Here is a 23,209-nt window from a genome sequence, read left to right as displayed (position 1 = left end):
TAGGCAGAGAGGCAGGCAGAGAGAGAGGGGGGGAAGCAGGCTCCCTGCTGAGCAGAGTGCCCGATGTGGGGCTCGATCCCAGACCCTGAGATCATGACCTGAGCCGAAGGCAGAGGCTTAACCCACTGAGCCACCTGGGTGCCCCTATTTATTCATTTTTTAAATGAACTTTAATTAATTAATTAATTTAGATTTTATTTATTTTATTTATCTATTTGAATAAATTTGTTTGTTTGTTTGTTTGAAAGCACAGAGGGAGAATGAGGGAGAAGTAGACTCCTGTTGAGCAGGGAGTTCATGCGGGGCTCAATCCGAGGATCGAGCTTCTATCGGAGGACCCCGAGATCATGACCTGAGCCAAAGGCAGATGCTTAATCGATGAAGCTACCCAGGCACCCACACCTGGAAGTTTTATATGGGTCAGGCCTTGTAGTGATGCATGTCACTTCTTCATTACATTGATCAGAAGTTAGTGTTATGGCCATACCAAACCACAAGCCAAGCTGAGAAATGCACTGTAGGTTGATAAACCGCTGTCAGCTCTCACTGTCTTATCAATTGTTTATCTATTTTACTCTTCTTTTTGTTAAGAACAGGGAAGGATCTTAGATTTTACCTTACTTGCAAGCTAACAAATTATCCTACTGCCACTGTGGCCACTGGCAAAAGGCCTGAGATCCTGGGTCAGAGATAAAGGACTTTGTTACTCATATCACAGCAAGCAGGCAAGGTCAGCCCTGTTTGCACTGGTTCTCCTTGTTCCTAAGTTCCACTAGGGCAGTGTGAGAGGGCCTACGTAGATGATATATGCCTGCAGTGATTTTTATCACAGCCAAGGAGCTTAGGAAACCTGAATCCTTTATGATGGGTTACAAGTAAACCTCAGAACTTTGCTCTAGAGGTGGGTACCATCTTTATTATACCAGACAGTGTACAGACTTAAGCTTTATCCATGAGGAAGGCACTATCTCTAGACTGCTTGATGTAAAAACATCTTTGAAAGGATAGTCTAAAATAAAAGCTGTCATTTAAAAATTTTACTCTTTCCAATTTTAATTTTTAAAAATTGGTGTAACAAGGGCACCCAGGTGGCTCAGTTGGTTGAGCATTTGACTCTTGATTTTGGCTGAGGTTATGATCTCAGGGTCGTGGGATTGAGTCGTGGGCTGCACTATGGAGTCTTCTGGAGATTCTCTTTCTCTCCCTCTGCCTCTGCCCCTCCCCTTGCTTGTCCACCTGCTTATGAAATAAATAAATATAACTCTTTCAAAAAATTATGTACCAAATTTTAGTGTATTTTTGTCATTTATGTACCTATATCTATAATGTTTATAAAATAGGACTTTTATTAAATACACAATTTTGTACTCTACTTTTAAATTTAACATCCTATACTCTTGTTTATTTCACTTAAAGAGTCTTTTTTTTTCACCTTTATTAGGATATAATTAATGTGTAACGTGGTATAAACTTAAGGTATACAACCTGTTTATTTGATACACTTATATACTGCATAAATGATTATCACCATGACATTAGCTGACACCTCCATCACCTCACATAATTACCAGGTCAGCTTTTTTAGATTCCACATATAAGTTATATCATATAGTATTTGTCTTTCTCTATCTTATTTCACTTAGCATAATGCCCATAGGATTCATCCATGCTTTTGCAGATGGTAAGATTCTCTTCTTTCTCATGGCTGAATAATACCCCATTGTGTATGTGTATGTGTGTGTGTGTGTGTGTGTGTGTGTGTGTACACACCACATCCTTTTTTTTCTTTTCTTTTTTTTGTAGTTAGCGGGAGGGACAGAGGTTGAGGGAGAGAAAGAATCTTAAGCAGGCTCCACATCCAGCCTGGGACTTGGGACTCCACATCCGACATGGGACTTGATCTCACAACTGTGAGATCATGATTTGAGCTGAAATCAAGAGCTGGATGCTTAACTAACTCAGCCATCCTGGCGAGTGAACATGGGAATGCAGATATTCTTCAAGATCCTATTTTCATTCCCTTTGGTTATATACCCAGAAGTGGGATTTTTTTTTTTTTTTTTTTTTGCAGAACCTCCATACTCTTTTCCATATTCCATGCTTCTTTACATTTCTACTAACAGTGCATAAGGGTTCCCTTTTCTACATTCTCGCCAGCACTTGTTGTCTCTTGTCTCTTTGATGATAGCTATTCTGGCAGATGTGGTGTATCTCATTGTGATTTTAATTTTTATTTCTCGGATGTTTAGTGATGTTGAGTATCTTTTTGGGTACCTGTTAGCCATTTGTATGTCTTCTTTGGAAAAATATCTATCCAGTTTCTCTGCCCATTTTATAATTGGAATGTTTGTTTTTTCACTATTGAGTTGTATGAATTCTTCATATATTCTGGATATTAATTCCTTACCAGATATATGACTTGCAAATATTTTCTCCCATTCTGTAGGTTGCCTTTTCATTTTGTTTGATGGTTTCCTTTGCTGTGGAGAAGTTTAATTTGATGTAGTCCCATTTGTTTATGTTTTATTTTGTTGTCTTTACTTTTTGTGTCAAACCCAAAAAATCATTACTAAAACTTCAGTTAATAGTCTTTAAGTCTGTGATTTTTAATGGCCAGAGAGTATATTGCATTATGTGGTTGTGTCATAATTTAACTCTGTGTCTCTTTTGGGACATGAATCTTTCTTCTGATATTTTTTTGTGCTACAGATAACTGTGTGGTGAAGATCTTAATTTATAATTGTTACTTTTTACACCTCTGATTTTTTCTTCAAGATAAACTCTTCCAAGTTATGTTATGTGGTTATGGAGTATAAATGTTTTAAAGTTCAGCACAGATTTCCAAGTTGCTTTTCAAAAAACTAGTAGTACCATCCTTCATCAACTGTGGGTGTTCTCATGTTGCTTTGGGTTTTTGTTTTTGTTTTTCTTTTGTTTTGTTTTGTTTTTAGTTTTGCCATTTGAAAGGTAGACATCAGTTCTGTTTTTTCTTTCACTTGCTTTTCTTTGCATACTGATTGAACAATGCTTTCACAGGTTTATGTGAAAACATTCTTAAAAAGGCCTTTAAGGTAGCCTAACATTCTGTCAAACATAATTATTAGTTAGGTTACTGAGAAAATACCACTTCTCACTGGATTGTTAGTATTCCATGAAACCCTGACATATGCTTTTGTTGGTGTCTCTTTCTTGCTGTAAGTCTAAATTATAAAATATGAAATATTGTAAATTGTATTTTAAAAATACATTAAAAATTGTACAGGTTCTTTCTTTTTTTTTTAGTTTTCATCATTTTTTTCCCTTTTTTAAAATTTGTCCGCCCTTCCCCCAACCCCCCTCCCCCCAGCAACCCTCAGTTTGTTTTGTGAGATTAAGAGTCACTTATGGTTTGTCTCCCTCCCAATCCCATCTTGTTTCATTTATTCTTCTCCTACCCCCTTAACCCCCCATGTAGCATCACCACTTCCTCATATCAGGGAGATCATATGATAGTTGTCTTCCTTCGCTTGACTTATTTCGCTAAGCATGATACCCTCTAGTTCCATCCACATCGTCGCAAATGGCAAGATTTCATGTCTTTCGATGGCTGCATAGTATTCCATTGTGTATATATAGCACATCTTCTTTATCCATTCATCTGCTGATGGACATCTAGGTTCTTTCCATAGTTTGGCTATTGTAGACATTGCTGCTATAAACATTCGGGTGCACGTGCCCCTTTGGATCACTACATTTGTATCTTTAGGGTAAATACCCACTAGTGCCATTGCTGGGTCATAGGATAGTTCTATTTTCAACATTTTGAGGAACCTCCATGCTGTTTTCCAGAGTGATTGCACCAGCTTGCATTCCCACCAACAGTGTAGGAGGGTTCCCCTTTCTCCGCATCCTCGCCAGCATCTGTCATTTCCTGACTTGTTGATTTTAGCCATTCTGACTGGTGTGAGGTGATATCTCATTGTGGTTTTGATTTGTATTTCCCTGATGCCAAGTGATATGGAGCACGTTTTCATGTGTCTTTTGGCCATCTGGATGTCTTCTTTGCAGAAATGTCTGTTCATGTCTTCTGCCCATTTCTTGATTGGATTATTCTTTGGGTGTTGAGTTTGCTAAGTTCTTTATAGATTTTGGACACTAACCTTTTATCTGATATGTCGTTTGCAAATATCTTCTCCCATTCTGTCAGTTGTCTTTTGGTTTTGTTAACTGTTTCCTTTGCTGTGCAAAAGTTTTTGATCTTGATGAAATCCCAATAGTTCATTTTTGCCCTTGCTTCCCTTGCCTTTGGCGATGTTCCTGGGAAGATGTTGCTGCGGCTGAGGTCGAGGAGGTTGCTGCCTGTGTTCTCCTCAAGGATTTTGATGGATTTCTCACCTTGAGGTCCTTCATCCATTTTGAGTCTATTTTTGTGTGTGGTGTAAGGAAATGGTCCAATTTCATTTTTCTGCATGTGGTTGTCCAATTTTCCCAACACCATTTATTGAAGAGGCTGTCTTTTTTCCATTGGACATTCTTTCCTGCTTTGTTGAAGATTAGTTGATCATAGAGTTGAGGGTCTATTTCTGGGCTCTCTATTCTGTTCCATTGATCTGTGTGTCTGTTTTTGTGCCAGTACCATGGTGTCTTGATGATGACAGCTTTGTAATAGAGCTTGAAGTCTGGAATTGTGATGCCACCAACGTTGGCTTTCTTTTTCAATATTCCTTTGGCTATTCGAGGTCTTTTCTGGTTCCATATAAATTTTAGGGTTCTTTGTTCCATTTCTTTGAAAAAAATGGGTGCTATTTTGATAGGAATTGCATTAAATGTGTAGATTGCTTTAGGTAGCATAGACATTTTCACAATATTCTTCCAATCCAGGAGCATGGAACATTTTTCCATTTCTTTGTGTCTTCCTCAATTTCTTTCATGAGTACTTTATAGTTTTCTGAGTATAGATTCTTTGCCTCTTTGGTTAGGTTTATTCCTAGGTATCTTACAGTTTTGGGTACAATTGTAAATGGGATTGACTCCTTAATTTCTCTTTCTTCTGTCTTACTCTTGCTGTAGAGAAATGCAACTGATTTCTGTGCATTGATTTTATATCCTGACAATTTACTGAATTCCTGTACAAGTTCTAGCAGTTTTGAAGTGGAGTCTTTTGGGTTTTCCACATATAGCATCATATCATCTGCGAAGAGTGGTAGTTTGACTTCTTTTTTGCCAATTTGGATGCCTTTAATTTCCTTTTGTTGTCTGATTGCTGAGGCTAGGACTTCTAGAACTGTGTTGAACAGCAGTGGTGATAATGGACATCCTTGCCGTGTTCCTGACCTTAGCGGAAAAGCTTTCAGTTTTTCTCCATTGAGAATGATATTTGCAGTGGGTTTTTCATAGATGGCTTTGATAAGATTGAGGTATGTGCCCTTTATCCTTACACTTTGGAGAGTTTTGATCAGGAAGGGATGCTGTACTTTGTCAAATGCTTTTTCATCATCTATTGAGAGGATCATATGGTTCTTGCTCTTTTATTGATGTGTTGTATCACATTGATTGATTTGCGGATGTTGAAACAACCTTGCAGCCCAAGAATAAATCCCACTTGGTCGTGGTGTATAATCCTTTTAATGTACTGTTGAATCCTATTGGCTAGTATTTTGGTGAGAATTTTCGCATCTGTTCAGCAAGGATATTGGTCTGTAGTTCTCTTTTTTGATGGGGTCCTTGTCTGGTTTTGGGATCAAGGTGATGCTGGCCTCATAAAATGAGTTTGGAAGTTTTCCTTCCATTTCTATTTTTTGGAACAGTTTCAGGAGAATAGGAATTAGTTCTTCTTTAAATGTTTGGTAGAATTCCCCCAGGAAGCCATCTGGCCCTGGGCTTTTGTTTGTTTGGAGATTTTTGATGACTGTTTCAATCTCCTTACTGGTAATGGGTCTGTTCAGGCTTTCTATTTCTTCCTGGTTCAGTTGTGGTAGTTTACATGTCTCTAGGAATGCATCCATTTCTTCCAGATTGTCAAATTGTTGGCGTAGAGTTGCTCATAGTATGTTCTTATAATTGTCTGTATTTCTTTGGTGTTAGTTGTGATCTCTCCTCTTTCATTCATGATTTTATTTATTTGGGTCCTTTCTCTTTTCTTTTTGATAAGTCTGGCCAGGGGTTTATCAATCTTATTAATTCTTTCAAAGAACCAGCTCCTAGTTTCGTTGATTTGTTCTATTGTTTTTTTGGTTTCTATTTCATTGATTTCTGCTCTGATCTTTATGATTTCTCTTCTCCTGCTGGGCTTAGGGTTTCTTTCTTGTTCTTTCTCCAGCTCCTTTAGGTGTAGGGTTAGTTTGTGTACCTGAGACCTTTCTTGTTTCTTGAGAAAGGCTTGTACCGCTATATATTTTCCTCTCAGGACTGCCTTTGTTGTGTCCCACAGATTTTGAACCGTTGTATTTTCATTATCATTTGTTTCCATGATTTTTTTCAATTCTTCTTTAATTTCCCGGTTTACCCATTCATTCTTTAGAAGGATGCTGTTTAGTCTCCATGTATTTGGGTTCTTTCCAAACTTCCTTTTGTGGTTGAGTTCTAGCTTTAGAGCATTGTGGTCTGAAAATATGCAGGGAATGATCCCAATCTTTTGATACCGGTTGAGTCCTGATTTAGGACCGAGGATGTGATCTATTCTGGAGAATGTTCCATGTGCACTAGAGAAGAATGTGAATTCTTTTGCTTTAGGATGAAATGTTCTAAATATATCTGTGATGTCCATCTGGTCCAGTGTATCATTTAAGGCCTTTATTTCCTTGTTGATCTTTTGCCTGGATGATCTGTCCATTTCAGTGGGGGAGTGTTAAAGTCCCCTACTATTATTGTATTATTGTTGATGTGTTTCTTTGATTTTGTTATTAATGGGTTTATATAGTTGGCTGCTCCCACGTTAGGGGGCATAGATATTTAAAATTGTTAGATCTTCTTGTTGGACAGATCCTTTGAGTATGATATAGTGTCCTTCTTCATCTCTTATTATAGTCTTTGGCCTAAAATCTCATTGATCTGATAATAAGGATTGCCACTCCTGCTTTCTTCTGATGTCCATTAGCATGGTAAATTCTTTTCCACCCCCTCACTTTAAATCTGGAGGGGTCTTTGGGTTTAAAATGAGTTTCTTGTAGGCAACATATAGATGGGTTTTGTTTTTTTATCCATTCTGATACCTTGTGTCTTTTGATTGGGGCATTTAGCCCATTAACATTCAGGGTAACTATTGAGAGGTATGAATTTAGTGCCATTGTATTGCCTGTAAGGTGACTGTTACTGTATATTGTCTCTGTTCCTTTCTGATCTACTACTTTTAGGGTCTCTTTTTGCTTAGAGGACCCCTTTCAATATTTGCTCTAGAGCTGGTTTGGTGTTTGCAAATTCTTTCAGTTTTTATTTGTCCTGGAAGCTTTTAATCTCTCCTTCTATTTTCAATGATAGCCTAGCTGGATATAGTATTCTTGGCTGCATGTTTTTCTCATTTAGTGCTCTGAATATATCATGCCAGCTCTTTCTGGCCTGCCAAGTCTCTGTGGATAAGTCTGCTGCCAATCTAATATTTTTACCATTGTATGTTACAGACTTCTTTTCCCGGGCTGCTTTCTGGATTTTCTCTTTTGTCACTAAGACTTGCAAATTTTACTATTAGGTGACGGGGTGTGGACCTATTCTTTTTTATCACATTGATTTTGAGGTGGGTTCTCTCGACCTCCTGGATTTTGATGCTTGTTCCCTTTGCCATATTGGGGAAATGCTCTCCAATAATTCTCTCCAGTATACCTTCTGCTCTCCTCTCTTTTCTGGAATCTTTCTCTCTTTCTTCTGGAATCCCAATTATTCTAATGTTGTTTAGAATAAGTGACACCATCTTATGGTGTCACTTATCTCTCGAATTCTCCCCTCGTCGTCCAGTAGCTGTTTGTCCCTCTTTTGCTCAGCTTCTTTATTCTCTATCATTTGGTCTTCTATATTGCTAATTCTTTCTTCTGCCTCATTTATCGTAGCAGTGAGAGCCTCCATTTTTGAATGCACCTCATTAATATCTTTTTTGATTTCAACTTCGTTAGATTTTAGTTCTTTTATTTCTCCAGAAAGGGCTTTTATCTCTCCTGAGAGGGTTTCTCTACTATCTTCCATGTGTTTTTTGAGCCCAGCTAGAACCTTGAGAATCATCATTCTGAACTCTAGATCTGACATATTACCAATGTCTGTATTGATTAGGTCCCTAGCCTTTGGTAATGCCTCTTGTTCTTTTATTTTGTGGTGAATTTTTCCACCTTGTCATTTTGTCCAGATAAGAGTATATGAAGGTGCAAGTAAAATAGTAAAAGGGTGGCAACAACCCCAGGAAAATATGCTTTAACCAATCAGAGGAGATCCCAAATTGTGAGAGGGGAGAAAGGGGATAAAAAGAGGTTCAGAAAGAGAAAAAAAACAAAATAAGAAAAGAAACAATTAAAAAAAGAAAACGAATAAAGAAAAAGTATAAAAAAGAAAAAAATATATATATTAGATAAACTAGTTAAAAAAACATTAAAAGAAGAAAAGGATAAAAGTTAAAAAAAATTTAGCAGAAGAAGAGAAAAAAATTGAAAAAGAAAAAAAAATTAACTGCAAGACTAAAGAATCATGGGGTGAAAGCCCTGAGTTCCGTGCTTTGCTTTCTCCTCCTCTGGAATTCAGCTGCTCTCCTTGGTATTGAAACTGCACTCCTTGGTAGGTGAACTTGGTCCTGGCTGGATTTCTCGTTCTTCTGGGGGACGGGCCTGTTGTAGTGATTCAAAAGAGTCTTTGCCCCAGGCGGAATTACACTGCCCTTACCAGGGGCTGGGCTGGGCTGGGCTGAGTAATCCACTTGGGTTTGCTTTCTGGAGCTTTTGTTCCCTGAGCGCTTTCTGTAGAGTTCCGGAGGATGGGAACGAAAATGGCGGCCTCCCAGTCTCTGGCCCGGAGGAGCCCAGAGCCCGGGGCCTCACCCCTCAGTGCACCCTCAGAGAACAGCGCCCAATTACTCCCGTCTCCCTGGCCTCCGGCTGCGCTCCGAGCTCACCGAGCCTGCGACCAGTTCAAGGTAACCCTGAGCTGGGAGCTCACTCCTCGGCTCTGTCTCTGTAGCCGGCTTCCCCGTTTGAATACCTGTAAGCTCTGTGACACTCAGACACCCCCAAACCTTCTGTGACCCTGTGGGACCTGAGGTCACACTGACCCCACGTGGGCTTCACCCCGTTTAGCCTCTGGAGCGAAGTCCCTCAGTGGAACAGACTTTTAAAAGTCCTGATTTTGTGCTCCGTTGCTCCGCCACTTGCGGGGAGCCGCCCACCCCCCCAGGTCTATCTTCTCGTCGCTTTGGATTCGCTTCTCCGCCAGTCCTACCTTTCAGAAAGTGGTTGATTTTCTGTTTCTAGAATTGCTGTTCTTCTTCTCTTCCATCTGCCATTGGATTTGTAGGTGTTTGCAATCTTTAGATAAGCTATGTAGCTGATCTCCTGCTACCTGAAGTAGTCTCAGCCTGCTACTTCTCCGTCATCTTGACTCCAGGTTGTTCTTTCTAATAGCTTTCTAAGTTTTGTCAAAATTAAGGTTGTTAACCAAAATTAGGCTTATCATACGATTTCTATTTCATGTGATTTTAGGAACATGACAGATAGTCTTAGTATCTTGACAATGTTTTTTCCCCTTTTCCATTATAATATACAGGTCAGGATGAATGAGCCACGTAATTTTTTTTTTTTTTGCATAGTTGGTTTTGACAATAAAAAATTTGGATTTTCTTGTCTGTCTAATGTAGACTTAGAATTTTTTCATCTTTGTGCTTTTTGTCCTCGCTTATGTTCCCTACACAAGAAAACCTAGGGTATTAATATCATTGGTTTATCTGTTGCATTCTTATCCTATACAGCTCTGACCTCCCATTTGTAAACCCTAGTTTCGATCCTTTTTTAGTTTCTGAGATGCTTCCACATCAATAAAATTCCTGTATTTTTAATATCTTCCTTGAAAAAAGTTCTACACTTCTACCGTATAATGTACGTACATACTTATCTTTTCTGTTGGGGGCCTATTTGGCCAGGCACTGTCCTGGGTGCTGCAGATACAAGGAGCTTACAGTTCGATAAAGAGACTAACAGGAAAAATACATAATCAGAGACAACTGTAAGTGCAAAGACCCTAAAGGAAGATTACACTTAGGAGTAAGAGAAAAACAGGAGGCCAGCCAGGATGGCTGAAATGAGTTAGCAAAAAAAGGGAAACAGTGGAAATGAGGTTTAAAAAGCCAGAAACCAGATCACACAGGGTGCATAGGCCACTGTAAAAGAGATGGGAAGTTACTGGGGGATTGTGAAGAACACAAACAAACAAACAAAAAGTAATCTGGCGTTTTAAAAGGTTAATTTGGGTTGCTTTGCTGAGAATAAACTACAGAGAGTCAAATGTGAAGCAGAGAAGCCACTGAGGAAGCTACTGTAAAAATCTTAAGGAAAAAAAATCGGGGAAGAAAGCAGAGCTAGAAGAAACTGGGCTGCAGATGGTGTGGTTCACTGAAGGACATAAAGGAAATTAAATCAAAGCAGTGAGTGTTTTCACATATATGATAGAATGTTATCACATATATGAGAGTGTTACCATATGTATGTATGTTTGCTGATTAATAATTTCCAGGATGATCTTAAAAGTGAAGAAAGGAAGGATTTTACCAGTGTAAAATATAAAAAATATATTAAAAATAGGCCCTTAAGTATTTGTTAGCCAAACGAATGAATGATCTATAAAGTGGTTATCCTTTGAAATTATTAAGCACATGTTTAAGCAGGATTGTAGTATGCTTGAGGTAGAAGAAATTGCATGTATGTGCAACATTAATGCCTCTGTCCTTCAGTTGCTTTGATATTGGCAGGATATGCACAAAAGTGTTATCAGTAGTTGACTCTAGTTAATGGCATTTTTTGAGTCCCTGGATCACACCACAGCTAAAGATAAAATAGTTATTGGGTTTTTCAGTTATGTGAGGCTATAAAATTCCCTCCATTTTTAGGAAAAAAAATCTAAAATCTATGAAAAAGAAGATGATAGTTTGGACAATATTTTACTTAGTAGCAGTAGAGATGTAAAAAGTAGGGCAGATCCTCAATAGATTTTTGAAATAAAAAGTAAATATGAAATGCTAATGGATTTGACATGGGATGTGAGGGATTGAGAGAAATCACTTAAAGACAGTTAATCTGGATTTAAAGGAGACACAGTGTGTTACAGGTTTTGTTCTAACTACACTCAGCTGCATTAGTAGAGGTGTTGAGTAGATCAGTGCTTGCATTCAAGCAGAGAAATTACTTAAGTAATTAAGCAGAGAAACTGTACCATGTACAACACTGAGAAAAAGGGCAGGTAACTTGAAGATAGTAAATGCAAGGAAGTGATTATACTGATGGAGCATGAAATCTAAGTTGAGTAAGGAATGGTTCAGGAAATTGAAAATTGTTAAGATATAATTGGTAACTGATGTTAAAGTTTTGTGTGAGTCTAAAAATTGCTGGAGTTGAGTTACAAAAGCAGCTGAGCTGTAAAGACAGGAGATAATGGATAGACTGGGATACATAAAATTAATATCGATATTACAGAGAGGGTACAGAAATTGATACAAACTAGATCTTAAGTATGTTAGTGTAGGTTGGGAACAAGATGACTAGAGGTAAAGGACTCAAGGAACGTGAGAGAGCAAGGACACTGTGTGTGGGCACTGGAGTTACCAGGAATGGTGACAGCAACAGTAATGGAGTGACTGTGACCCAGGAGAAATCTCTGAGATATTCACCGAGTTCAGGCAGGGGTTGGCTGATAAGCCAACAAATAAAAGTAGCTAGATGGACGGAGGTATAATAATTTGGCTCAAATGATTATTCAAATCTAAAGGTTTTTAGGGAAAACAGGGAGAATGGTCTAGAAAGAGAAACATGGAACAAGGTCACCTATCCCACCTTCAGGCCTGACTGATAAGGTAGATACAACAGGGGAAAATTAACATTTGAAAGAGCTTTAGGAGGGGTGCTTGGGTGGCTTAGCTGGTACACCCTGAGACCATGCAACTCTTGATTGCAGAGCCCTGAATTCAAGCCCCAAGTTGGGGTAGAGTTTACTCAAAAAAAAAAGAAAAAAAAATAATGATAAAATCTAAGAGAAAAAAAAAGAGCTTCAGGAGAAGACAGCATCATCCTCACAGGAGATAATATTTTACATTTCATTTTCATAGTTTTTCTGAATATTTGGGTAATGAAAATGTATTATGATTATTAGGAAATTTTTATTCCATTTTCAAAAACAAAATATGAGAACTAGAAAGATGGTGTGGTTCACTGAAGGACATAAAGGCAATTAAAGCAGTGAGTGTTACCACATATATGATAGAATGTTATCACATATATGAGAGTATTACCACATGTATGCATTGTCACTGGATAATATTTTTAAGGATGATCTTAAAAGTGAAGAAAGGAAAGATTTTCCAGTGTCTCACTATAACTTTATCTTCAGAATATACATTTCTGGATCATTTAGAGTTAAGAATTCTAGTAACTGAGTCCTCTTAAACATTGCCCACTAAATTTTAACAGAGCAGAGGAAAACTTTGTGGTAAAGTTCTGGGAGGGCCTATTCTCTATCTGCTGTCTCCTTTGTCAGACTCTCAATTATAACTGCTTCAATTGCTGGTGATCTTTTATGCTCCTAAAGTATGGATGATGACTTTTTTAGGACCAGGATTGTATCTTTTCCATCTTTGGGTTCTTATTGCTTAACCTACTAGTTGGTATATAATAGGTACTTAATAAGTGTTTGATGGATAAATGTTGTTGTTTTCAGTTGATCAGTGATAGTACTAGTTTCTCAAGGGTATCGTCTTTTTTTTTTTTAAATATTTATTTATTTTATTTTAGAGAGATAGAGTGTGAACTGGGGGAGGGGCATAGGGAGAGGGAGAAAATCTCAAGCAGACTCCCTGCTGAGCTCCGAGCCTGCTGTGGGGCTTGATCTCATGATCCTGAGCTGAAACCAAGAGTTGGACACTCAGCTGACTGAGCCACCCAGGTGCCCCATCATGGTTATCTTTATTAGGGAAAACCTTTTGCTTGGGTAATATATTCCCCAGTGCTATAAGTAAGTGAATGTGGTAGTTAGGTTGTTGGTGGACAGGAGGAGAGGAAAAACAAGAAAAAAAATGGAACAATGATAGACTATTCCATTCAAAAAGATGAATACACACATATATTAAATGACAAACTATGTGTTTGTTTTTATTTTTAATTGGACAGTGATTTCATTGGTTAATTTTCTTAGTGACATGACTTGTTCTTACTCATGTTGAATTAGGAAAGCATTTTAGCCTCACTATTATGATAAACTAGATGTATAAATGTCAGTGCTAATAGCTTAGTATTTTAGTCTTCTACAAATTGATGCCTATGGTATCTGGCTATTTTTTGGCTTGTTCTTATAAATAAGGTCTCAGTGATGTTTAAGGAACAACAACCTGTGGCCAGAAAAGAAAAAAGCTCCATATTATCCAAGCTAAGCAATATAAACGAGACTCAGAAATCCCCCACTAGATCAAAAATCTCCTAGAGAAAGATCTTTTGAGCCTGCAAACTAAAGACCTTCAATATAATTTTAAATAAAGCCTTTTATGTAGTATGAGAACATTTTTTAGTTGATAATCAATTGCCACTATTATGTAGGCTTAGTAGATTTACAAATTTACAACTTTTTACAAGTCAGTTGGGTCCCTTCCTCAGGAAATCAGTTCAAGTTTTTTTTTCCTATATTGACTCAAAGAGCCTAGTTGTCCTTAAATCCTGCAAATATATTTGCCTTATAATTTGACGGCATTGAGTCAACACCCTTATAGGGTCTGTAGTGTTGTTAAAAGAGAAACTGTCCAATAAAGGATCACATTTGAAAAAATAGACTGTGCTGGATAAAACCAGTATTGGCTATGAGTACCGTGCTTTGCTTTAAAGCACCAATACCTATTCAAGGAAATATCCCCTTACTGAGTGCTTTTAAATGTATACTTTAGGTTTGGAAAGCAACTGAGATGTATCTTTGTGAAATTAAACCATGGTTTCAAATAAAGTAAGCATGCAACAAAATATTGCTACCTTTTGGCATAAAATTAATTCTGTATTTGTGTTAACATTAAAGTTTATAGAGATTGCAGAACTATTGTAATTATTAAAGCAATTAAATTGTTTCAAACTAAATATGCTTGGGTAAGTGCATCTTTCAGTTACAGTTGACTCTTGAACAACATGGGGGTTTGGAGTGCCAATTCCCTGCATAGTCAAATCCATGTATAACTTTGGCTCCCTAAAACATAACCACAAACAGCTACTATTGCCTAGATTTACTGATAGCATAAACAGTCAATTAACACAAGTTTTGTTTGCTATGTTTATTATATACTATATTCTTACAATAAAATCAGGCAGAGAAAAGAATGCTGTTAAGAAAATCACAAGGAAGAGAAAAAACTTTTATAGTGCTGTACTGTAAAAATCCACATCTAGGGGCGCCTGGGTGGCTCAGTGGTTTAAGCCGCTGCCTTCGGCTCAGGTCATGATCTCAGGGTTCTGGGATCGGGTCCCGCATCGGGCTCTCTGCTCGGCAGGGAGCCTGCTTCCCTCTCTCTCTCTCTGCCTGCCTCTCCATCTACTTGTGATTTCTCTCTGTCAAATAAATAAATAAAATCTTTAAAAAAAAAATCCACATCTAAGTTCAAACCCACGATGTTCAAGTGTCAGCCATAATCATTATGTTTAAACATGTTATGCTAAGTAGATCTTTTTTTGGGTCTCATCAATGTGCCTGAAGCTGTAGGTAATAAGAATGATAGCTTTCATTTTTCAAGCACTTCTCATGTGCTGGTCATTGTGCATCATCGATGCATTCACTCTCAAATAACTCTACATAAGGTAGGTGTGTGTGTGTGTGTGTGTGTGTGTGTGTGTGTGTGTGTGTGTATACACACACATGTATATATATATTACATGTATATATATACATGGTTAGTCTCAGTTTTTAGCTTTATAGACTCAAGCATAAAAAGGTTAAAGAATTGCTCAAGGTGACACAGCTAGTGTCTAAGCTGGGAAATAATTTTGGAAAGTAAGTCAAATTTAAACATGTTAATGTATTGTTTGATTCTGATACTGAGTTTTATTCTCTGTTTTTGTTTACTTTTCTAGTTGATTTGGAACATATGCGAACAGTAAAACCTGAAAAACACTTACGGTTTTGCCAGGAAAATGGTTTTAGTAGCCACTTTGTCTCAGCAAAGACAGGAGACTCTGTAAGTAAAATAATGAATATTGAATATTATGAGCGATCTTTTTTAGTAATAGTATTCACAGGAAGTACACTTCCTAGGCTTAACTTTTGGAATAAATTAATTCCTATTGAAGACATAAAATAGATAAAATGTTTATTCTGTTTATATTACATTTATAATTCATTTAACCTAAGTTTATGGTTATTTTAGGGAATTTAAAAGTACGAGAGAAAAAGAACATATATCCAAAAAAAAAAAAAAAAAGAATGTAAAAATCACCTACTATCTCAGCATCCAGAGATTACCATTCACAACCTCCTGTGATTCCTTATAGTTTTCTGATGCTCCCAAATGCTCATGCTGTTGCTGTTGCTGCTAGTGAATTGCATTCACTGAATGCTTGCTCTGTGACTTGCGTTGTGCTTCTCCCATTATGTCTGTGCTATAGAGGAGTCCTAGACAGTTTATGTAAGGGGGGTCCAGGGTACACAGCTAATGAGTGGTGGGGATAGGATTTGTAAACCTAAGTAGTGACCGTCCAGGGTTATTAACTGCACTAAAAATTTATTTAAAAATTAAGATCATAAATATAGAAATAACTTGGTGTTTTAATGTTTTATTTAATATATTTGTGAGCAGAAAATTTGACCACGTCATTTGATACTATTAAAGAGATTTAATAATCCATTAGATTTAAGTAGATTTAATAATCCATCCTACTGCCAACATTGTATTAGTGCTATTTCACTGTGGTGTTTTTTTAACATCCAGGATTTTTTAATTTACTTTTAAATCTGTGTTAATTTGGTAGGCCAAAAATAAGAAAAAAAAAGGTACCTTGGTGCTTGAATTTCTTTGATTGCTATCAAGGTTGAACTTTTAAAAATTTCATTACCTATTTATTTTCTGATTATTTTCAGAAATTTCCTCCAAGATAATGCAAACATGGGCACATACCCACACATGCCATTCAAAAATGTGTAAAATCAGTACTCCTTGATAAATACATGGATTGGGCTTCTACCCTCACTTATCTTCCTAGGGATCTTCTGTCATTTTTGAATTATTTTATTTTATTTAATAATTTTTTATTATTTTTGAGAGGGAGAGAGTGAGTGAACATGTGAGTGGGCAGGAAGGGGTAGAGGGAGAGGGAGAATCTTAAGCAGGCTCCATGCCCAGTGTGGAGCCTGATGTAGGGCTCAGTCTCACAGTCCTGAGATCATGACCTGAGCTGAAATCAAGGGTCGGAAGCTTAACCCATTGAGCTACCTAAGTGCCCCTAGAATTATTTCAACTTCCAGTAATTTACCTTGTGTTTAACCACTCCATATTTTTTGGTACTTATGTTGAGCCATTCTTAAAAATCCTTGTTATTTTCCTTTGAAATGCAACTTTGAAATGGTTTATTCTTGTGGAATCACTTTGAGACTTCAGTCATCTCCATCTTCAGCTTATTTTCCTCATCACCTGGGGGGTTGAGCTCCTGACTGTACTTTCTCTGATATTACCTTTGTTGTAATTCTTAGTGATTCCAGTATTTTTGTTTGTCCTTCACCCCACCTTAGCCACTCACTCGCAGGCTTTGTCATTACTGATCACAAAATCTCAATGTCAGACATCCTAATCACTGACCACCCTCCTGTCTTTCCAGCTCATACCCCTGAATGCCCTAGTCCAGACAATCTGCAGTCCTGGCAGGACCTGCTAGATATCTGCACATCTTAACATCTTTTTAATGTCCCCAACCTCCTTTCATGTCCTCATTTTCCTGTTTTCCTAACTTAAATCTCTTGGCCAATCAAAATCATTGCCATATGTAGGGGCGCCTGGGTGGCTCAGTGGGTTAAGCCTCTGCCTTCGGCTCAGGTCATGATCTCAGGGTCTTGGGATCGAGCCCCACATTGGGCTCTCTGCTCAACAGGGAGCCTGCTTCCCCCTCTCTCTCTCTGCCTCCTCTCTACCTACTTGTAATCTCTCTCTCTCTCTGCCAAGTAAATAAATAAAATCTTAAAAAAAAAAATCATTGCCATATGTGTACCCTCAATTCCCTTTCCTCGCTTTGACTTTCTCAGATTCACTTGTCTAAACCTTAACTCTAGTTTAAACCAAGCTCCTGCTGTTTTGTGGCAGCACCCAGGTATTTGAACGTGATCAGAGAGAAACAGAGGCATGCTGGAGGTTTCACTTAAAATTCACAATCACTAGCCTGAAGGGGGGGCCTTAATGTCCATAAGCCATCATCAGTCCCTCTCACCTTGATGACTGTTTTCATAACTTCTCTTCTCTTTTCAGATCTTCAACATTTCCTCATCCATTCTCTGAGCTGATGACCTTGTTTTCTTTTCTATAGAAATCTGAAGTCAACAGAAGATAACTGCATAGTCTTGCCACCACATTCACTCCCATTCTCCTTGCTCCCTGTCTCTGTTCCCATATCTTCTGTCTTCTGTCTGGTTACTGAAGGACAAACCATCCATGCTCCTGGTTAGGGCCCACTCCTCCATTGTGCATTAGTCCCATTTCTCTTGGCCTAGGAATGGACATTGATTGCTCAGCAATTCTCTCTCCATCCTGTATCATCACTTTTTTTTTTTTTTCTGTCTACTGGATTATTCTATCATCACAGAAAATGCTATGACTTACCTAATTTTAAAAATAATAAATCCCACAGTTTTCTCTAACTGTTGCCTTTTTTCTTTCCCCTAGTTCCAGTGGAATGTGTCTTGAAAGAGTTGTCTCCAGTTTTCTCTTTGTAGTTTCTCTTGAATAGTTTCACCTGGACTTTTTCACCCAGTATTTCACCCATACTACTGTTATTCTAATCACCAACGACCTCATTTTTGCTAAATGCAGTGGTCAGTTCTTAGTCTTCATCTTACTTAGTTGAGGCATATAGAATAGTCAATCACTCTTTCTTCTTTGAAATACGTTCCTCACTTACCTTCCAGGATACTACACCTCCTGGTTTACTCTTACCTCACTAGCTACTCTCTCATTTCCTTTTGCTGATTCCCTCTCACTCCATTTTCTGAATATTGGAGTGCCTTAGGGCTCAGTCCTTGGTACCTTTCTCTAAACTTACTCCCCAGTGACCTCATTTAGCCTCAGGGCTTTGACCAGACCTCTTCCCTGAACTGCAGCCTGCCCAGCACCTCCACTTACATGCCTAATAAGCATCCCTAGTCTTATCCAGGTTCATAACTAAACTCTTGATAGTCTCTCCTGAAATCTCCCATAGTCTTCCCCAGTTCAATAAATGGCGGATCTTCTGCTAAGTGCTAAGGTGGAGAAAATTTTAGAATCCTTCTTGACTTCTCTCTTTCTTTCATACCCCACATTTGTCTATTGCTAAGTCCTGTTGGTTGTTCTTTCATGATATATCCAGAATCTGGTGACTCTTTCTTATCCTGTCTACTGCTACCACTTTGGTTCAAGCCTCCATCATCTCTTACACTAGCGTCCTTGCTGGATCCTCTTTTTGTACCCTTTATCTTCTGTAGTGAGAATATTCAATATAAGAATCAGATTGACCCTATTAAAATAGAAGTCACATCAAGCCATCTTCCCATGGCTTCCATTTAACTCGGAGTAAAAGTCAAAGTACTTCCATAGCTTACCAGATCTTATGTGATATGTGTACTCCCTTAATCTCTTTGCTTATTGTCCTTCATAATCCCCCACTTTCTCTCCATCCCATCATGCTAGCTTTCTCATTTTTCTTGAATGTTGACCATGAGTGAACTATCATATATAGTCCGTTTTAGGATGTAAATGACATAAGCCTTTTGGAGGTATGTATCTTTTATTTTAGAAATAAAAATTAGTTGCAATAAATATTCAATAAGCATGAGATAAGTAGGGGTAAGAATATGAAAAGACGCTTATGAAACAAAGACAAGTATAACATTACAGTCAGTGTCTGGGTTGGAGTCCTGGGAATCCTAGTGAGCTCAGCATATGCTAAGTATGTATGAAAGTCTGTTTATGGAAAAGTACTTTTGGTTTCTGTTTAAGGATAACACAGTATACTATTCCTTTACTCTGAACCAATAAAATAAAGATTACTAAATTGTTTTGCTCAAGAGATATGGCTCATTTATTGAAATTAATGAATGCCACAAAGATTATTAAAGGGTTAGAAGTTAAGCACTTTTAAGATAGGCTAAAGCCAGATCAAAAGACCAATATAGAATTGGCAGTGAAAAACCTTGGTACTAAAGTACAGACTAATTTGTTTTCCCCTGGACTTTTAGGAGTTTGCTATGCTAGTAGTCTTTTTTTTTTTTTTTAATGTAGTATCTGTAATTAATTCTCTTTTGTTAAAATTTTTTAAATGTAGGGGTGCCTGAGGTGGCACCTGAGTTGGTTAAGCAGCTGTCTTTGGCTCAGGTCATGATCCCCGGGTCCTGGGATCCAGCCCTGTGTTGTCCGGCTTAGTGGGGAATTTGCTTCTCCCTCTGTCCCTCTTCCTGCTTGTGATCTCTCTCTCTCAAATAAATAAAATACAAAATAAAATAAAAAAATTGTAAATGTAAATTTTTAGGGATAAATATCTTTATGTTTAGTGAATTGCATGATTTTCAAATTGTGATTTAATCATTTTAAAATTATTATACTTAAAATGTTATTGCATTTGACAGAGCTATTTTTTGAATAACTTGGTACATCATATTTTCACAATTCTTGATGTTTATCATTTTTTAGAAAGTTCAATTTATTTGACATTAACTTAAGCATGCCTGTTTTAAATCATTTAAACCTATTTTTGTTATGTAGGTCTTCCTGTGTTTTCAGAAAGTTGCTGCTGAAATCCTTGGAATCAAATTAAACAAAGCAGAAATAGAACAGTCACAGGTGATTATCTTGAACTTTTATTTTTAAAAAACTATTTATTTCCTAAAGACATTAATTTCACCACTGACTCCTTTATCATTTATGCACCCTCTGTACATATCCCTAAAAGCCTTAGGAATAAATTGTGTGTATGAGTGAATCAGTGTTTAGTGTAGAAGATGGAAGATGTTAACTTTTTGTTCAATTATGATACCCTTGAAACTTCATTTTGTCCTAAAATTGAGATTAATATAATACACATTTCATCAGTAGTTAAATAATGGGTTAAGATGCTGATCATATTGTTTTGTACTTCTTTATTTAAGTTCTTCCAGGATTACTATACTACCATATTCTTTTTATATTTCATACAAAGTCCCAACAGTTTAATTAAGTTTTGTCTTAGAGTTTACTCCATTTGGCATCCTGCACGTTCTCTTTGGTAAAACATTATTTTTTCTTTGAATCTGTGTTCTCTGTTCTTCTAAAACATCCCCTCTTGTAATAAGACCAGTTCTTGATGTCATTTTATTGTTAATTTAATACACAATTTAATAATGGTATTAATTATAAAGGCAGTCCCTACACTAATAAATAAATGTGAATACTAACAAGCATTTAAAAATACCACCATAATAGTACACCAATTCATATGTTTGATAGAATGAAAAATCAGAGTAAGATCCTAGAGTCTAAAGGTAAGTTTTTGGTTTGCTGAGAAGCAACAGATAAATTACATTTTCCCTCAATCCCATCTACTCTGTGCCCATCCCATTTAGCTAAAAAGGTATAATTGTCTTTTCCCATCCTTATATTTTCTTTAATTTTCTCAGTGTTCCTGGTCTTATTTTCATGGTAAATCTGTGTGTGTGTGTGTGTGTGTGTGTGTGTGTGTGTGTGTGTCTGTCTTAGAGCAAATACCAATTGAAAATTTTTATGCTGATGTGACTGTTTCTAGGACTTGATAACAATATTTGAAACTCTGGAAATCTCTTTTTATTTATCATTTTTCAAAAGGCATTTATTTCAGCACTTACTCAGATGTGTTAATTGCATAGCTCTCTGCCCTTCCTGAATACCTTACCTTTTTAGTGCACCTCATCTTGTTTATTAGGCAATGACGCTATTTCAGTCTTTGGTTTGTCGGTGTGGTTTACTTTGAATCCATTCATCTGAAGATGAGTTCACTGTACTAGAACCCTCTTTTGTTATTGTTTGCCAGAATCCTTTGTGTAGAGAAGCCTCGTTCTTTTCTGAATCTGATTAATTTGGTGCTTTTGCCAGTTAAATTATTGATTTTACAATTGACAACATTTCCCTGTGGAAACATTTTCGAAAGTTCAGATTTTAAAAAGAGGTTTTTAAGGACCTACGTCCAAGCCAGCAAGTCATGTTGAGCACAGTTATTTCTTTTTTTAATTGAAATCTATTTGGCATATCACATTGGATAAACATAAACTTAAGGTATACAGCATGTTAATTTGATACATTTATGTATTGTAATATGATTGTCATTGTAGTGATAATTAACACCTCTATCACATTACATAGTTATCTTTTCTGTTTAGCAGTTTGAGTAATTAAGTTCTAGTTTCTTAACACGTTTGATGATTGTAATACAATATTGTTGTTTATTTTCACTGCACTGTGTATTGTGTCTCTAGGGTTTATTTACTATTTGTTTTAAATTTGTACCCTTAAACAACATTTCTTCATCCTTCCCAGCCCTGATCTCTGGCAGCTACCGTTTTATTCTGTTTTATAAGTTTGGCCTTTTAAAATTCCACATATAAGTGATATCACACAGTGCTTGTCTTTATCTGACATCTGTCACTTAGCATAACATGCTCAGGGTCCACCCATGTTGTCACAAATGACAGAATGTCTTCCTCTCTCATGGCTGAGTAACCCTCCATTTTATATATATATATATATATATATATATATATATATATATATACTATATTTTTAAGAAGATTTATGTATTCGTTCTAGAGAGAGTACATGTGTGCTCATGTGGGGAGAAGGTTGGAAGGAGAGGGAGAGGGAGTCTTGTGCAGGCTTCATGCTGAGTGCAGACCCTGGCATGGGGTTCAATCCCATGACCCATTAGATCACGACCTATGAGATCATAGCTTGAGCTGAAACTAGGACTCCGACGCTCAACAGATTGAGTCACCCAGGTACTCACTCCTATATGTACTAGACCTTTTTTGATTCTTCCATCTATTGTTGGACACTTAGGTTGTTTGTATATCTTGGGCTGTTGTAAATAATGTTGCAGTGAACATGGGAGTGCATATATCTTCAAGTTAGTGTTTTTATTTTCTTTGGCTAAATACCTGGAAATAGAATTGCAAGATCATATGGTAGTTTTGTTTTTAATTTGAGGGGGAACCGCCACAGTTTTCCATAGTGGCTGCACCAGTGTACGTTCCCACCAGTGGTGCAAAAGTGTTTGTTTTTCTTCACATTCTCCCCAACATTTATCTGTTTATTCTTGATGTTGGCCATTCTAACTGGTAAGTGAAAGAGGGGGAGAGAAAAAGAAGTGGGTCAGGGAGGCAAGACAAAGAGGGAAGGAGAGTGCACACTTGTTTTCTGTGTTTTTTGAATGATTCCTGAGGGAATTTGGTGTAACATTTGAAGTGTTTCGTTTTGAAGTGTTTTATTTTCTGGAGAAGGAGCTAGTTGGTAGACTGACCAGACACATGGAAACTGATGCTATAGTAATTCAGTTTGTGACATAGGTATTTATAATCAGGTTATAGGGGCACCTGGGTGGCTCAGTGGGTTAAACCACTGCCTTCAGCTTGGGTTGTGATCTCAGGGTTCTGGGATTGAGCCCCATATCGGGCTCTCTGCTCAGCGGGGACCCTGCTTCTCTCTCTCTCTCTCTCTGCCTGCCTCTGTGCCTATTTGTAATCTGTCTATCAAATAAATAAATAAAACCTTTAAAAAAAAAGTATGAGTGATCTTAAAAAAAACAAAAACAAAAAACTTTTATAATCAGGTTATGGTCTTGGTTCCATTTAGTGATTA

At 37.3% G+C, this 23,209-nt stretch overlaps 1 protein-coding gene across 2 annotated transcripts in view; it reads left to right on the top strand.

Annotated features, from left to right (window-relative positions):
- RAB28 (RAB28, member RAS oncogene family) overlaps positions 1–23,209 on the top strand; it is a 111,040-nt gene that overhangs the window by 81,565 nt on the left and 6,266 nt on the right. For both annotated transcript variants that reach the window (XM_032333856.1, XM_032333857.1), the window contains exons 5-6: positions 15,249–15,352; positions 20,111–20,188. In XM_032333856.1, coding sequence (XP_032189747.1) covers positions 15,249–15,352; positions 20,111–20,188 — 182 coding nt within the window. The remainder of the gene's footprint in view (positions 1–15,248; positions 15,353–20,110; positions 20,189–23,209) is intronic.

Source organism: Mustela erminea, chromosome 2, assembly GCF_009829155.1.
Source record: "Mustela erminea isolate mMusErm1 chromosome 2, mMusErm1.Pri, whole genome shotgun sequence".
Lineage (NCBI taxonomy): Eukaryota > Metazoa > Chordata > Mammalia > Carnivora > Mustelidae > Mustela > Mustela erminea.
This window is presented reverse-complemented; position numbering and strand designations above follow the sequence as displayed.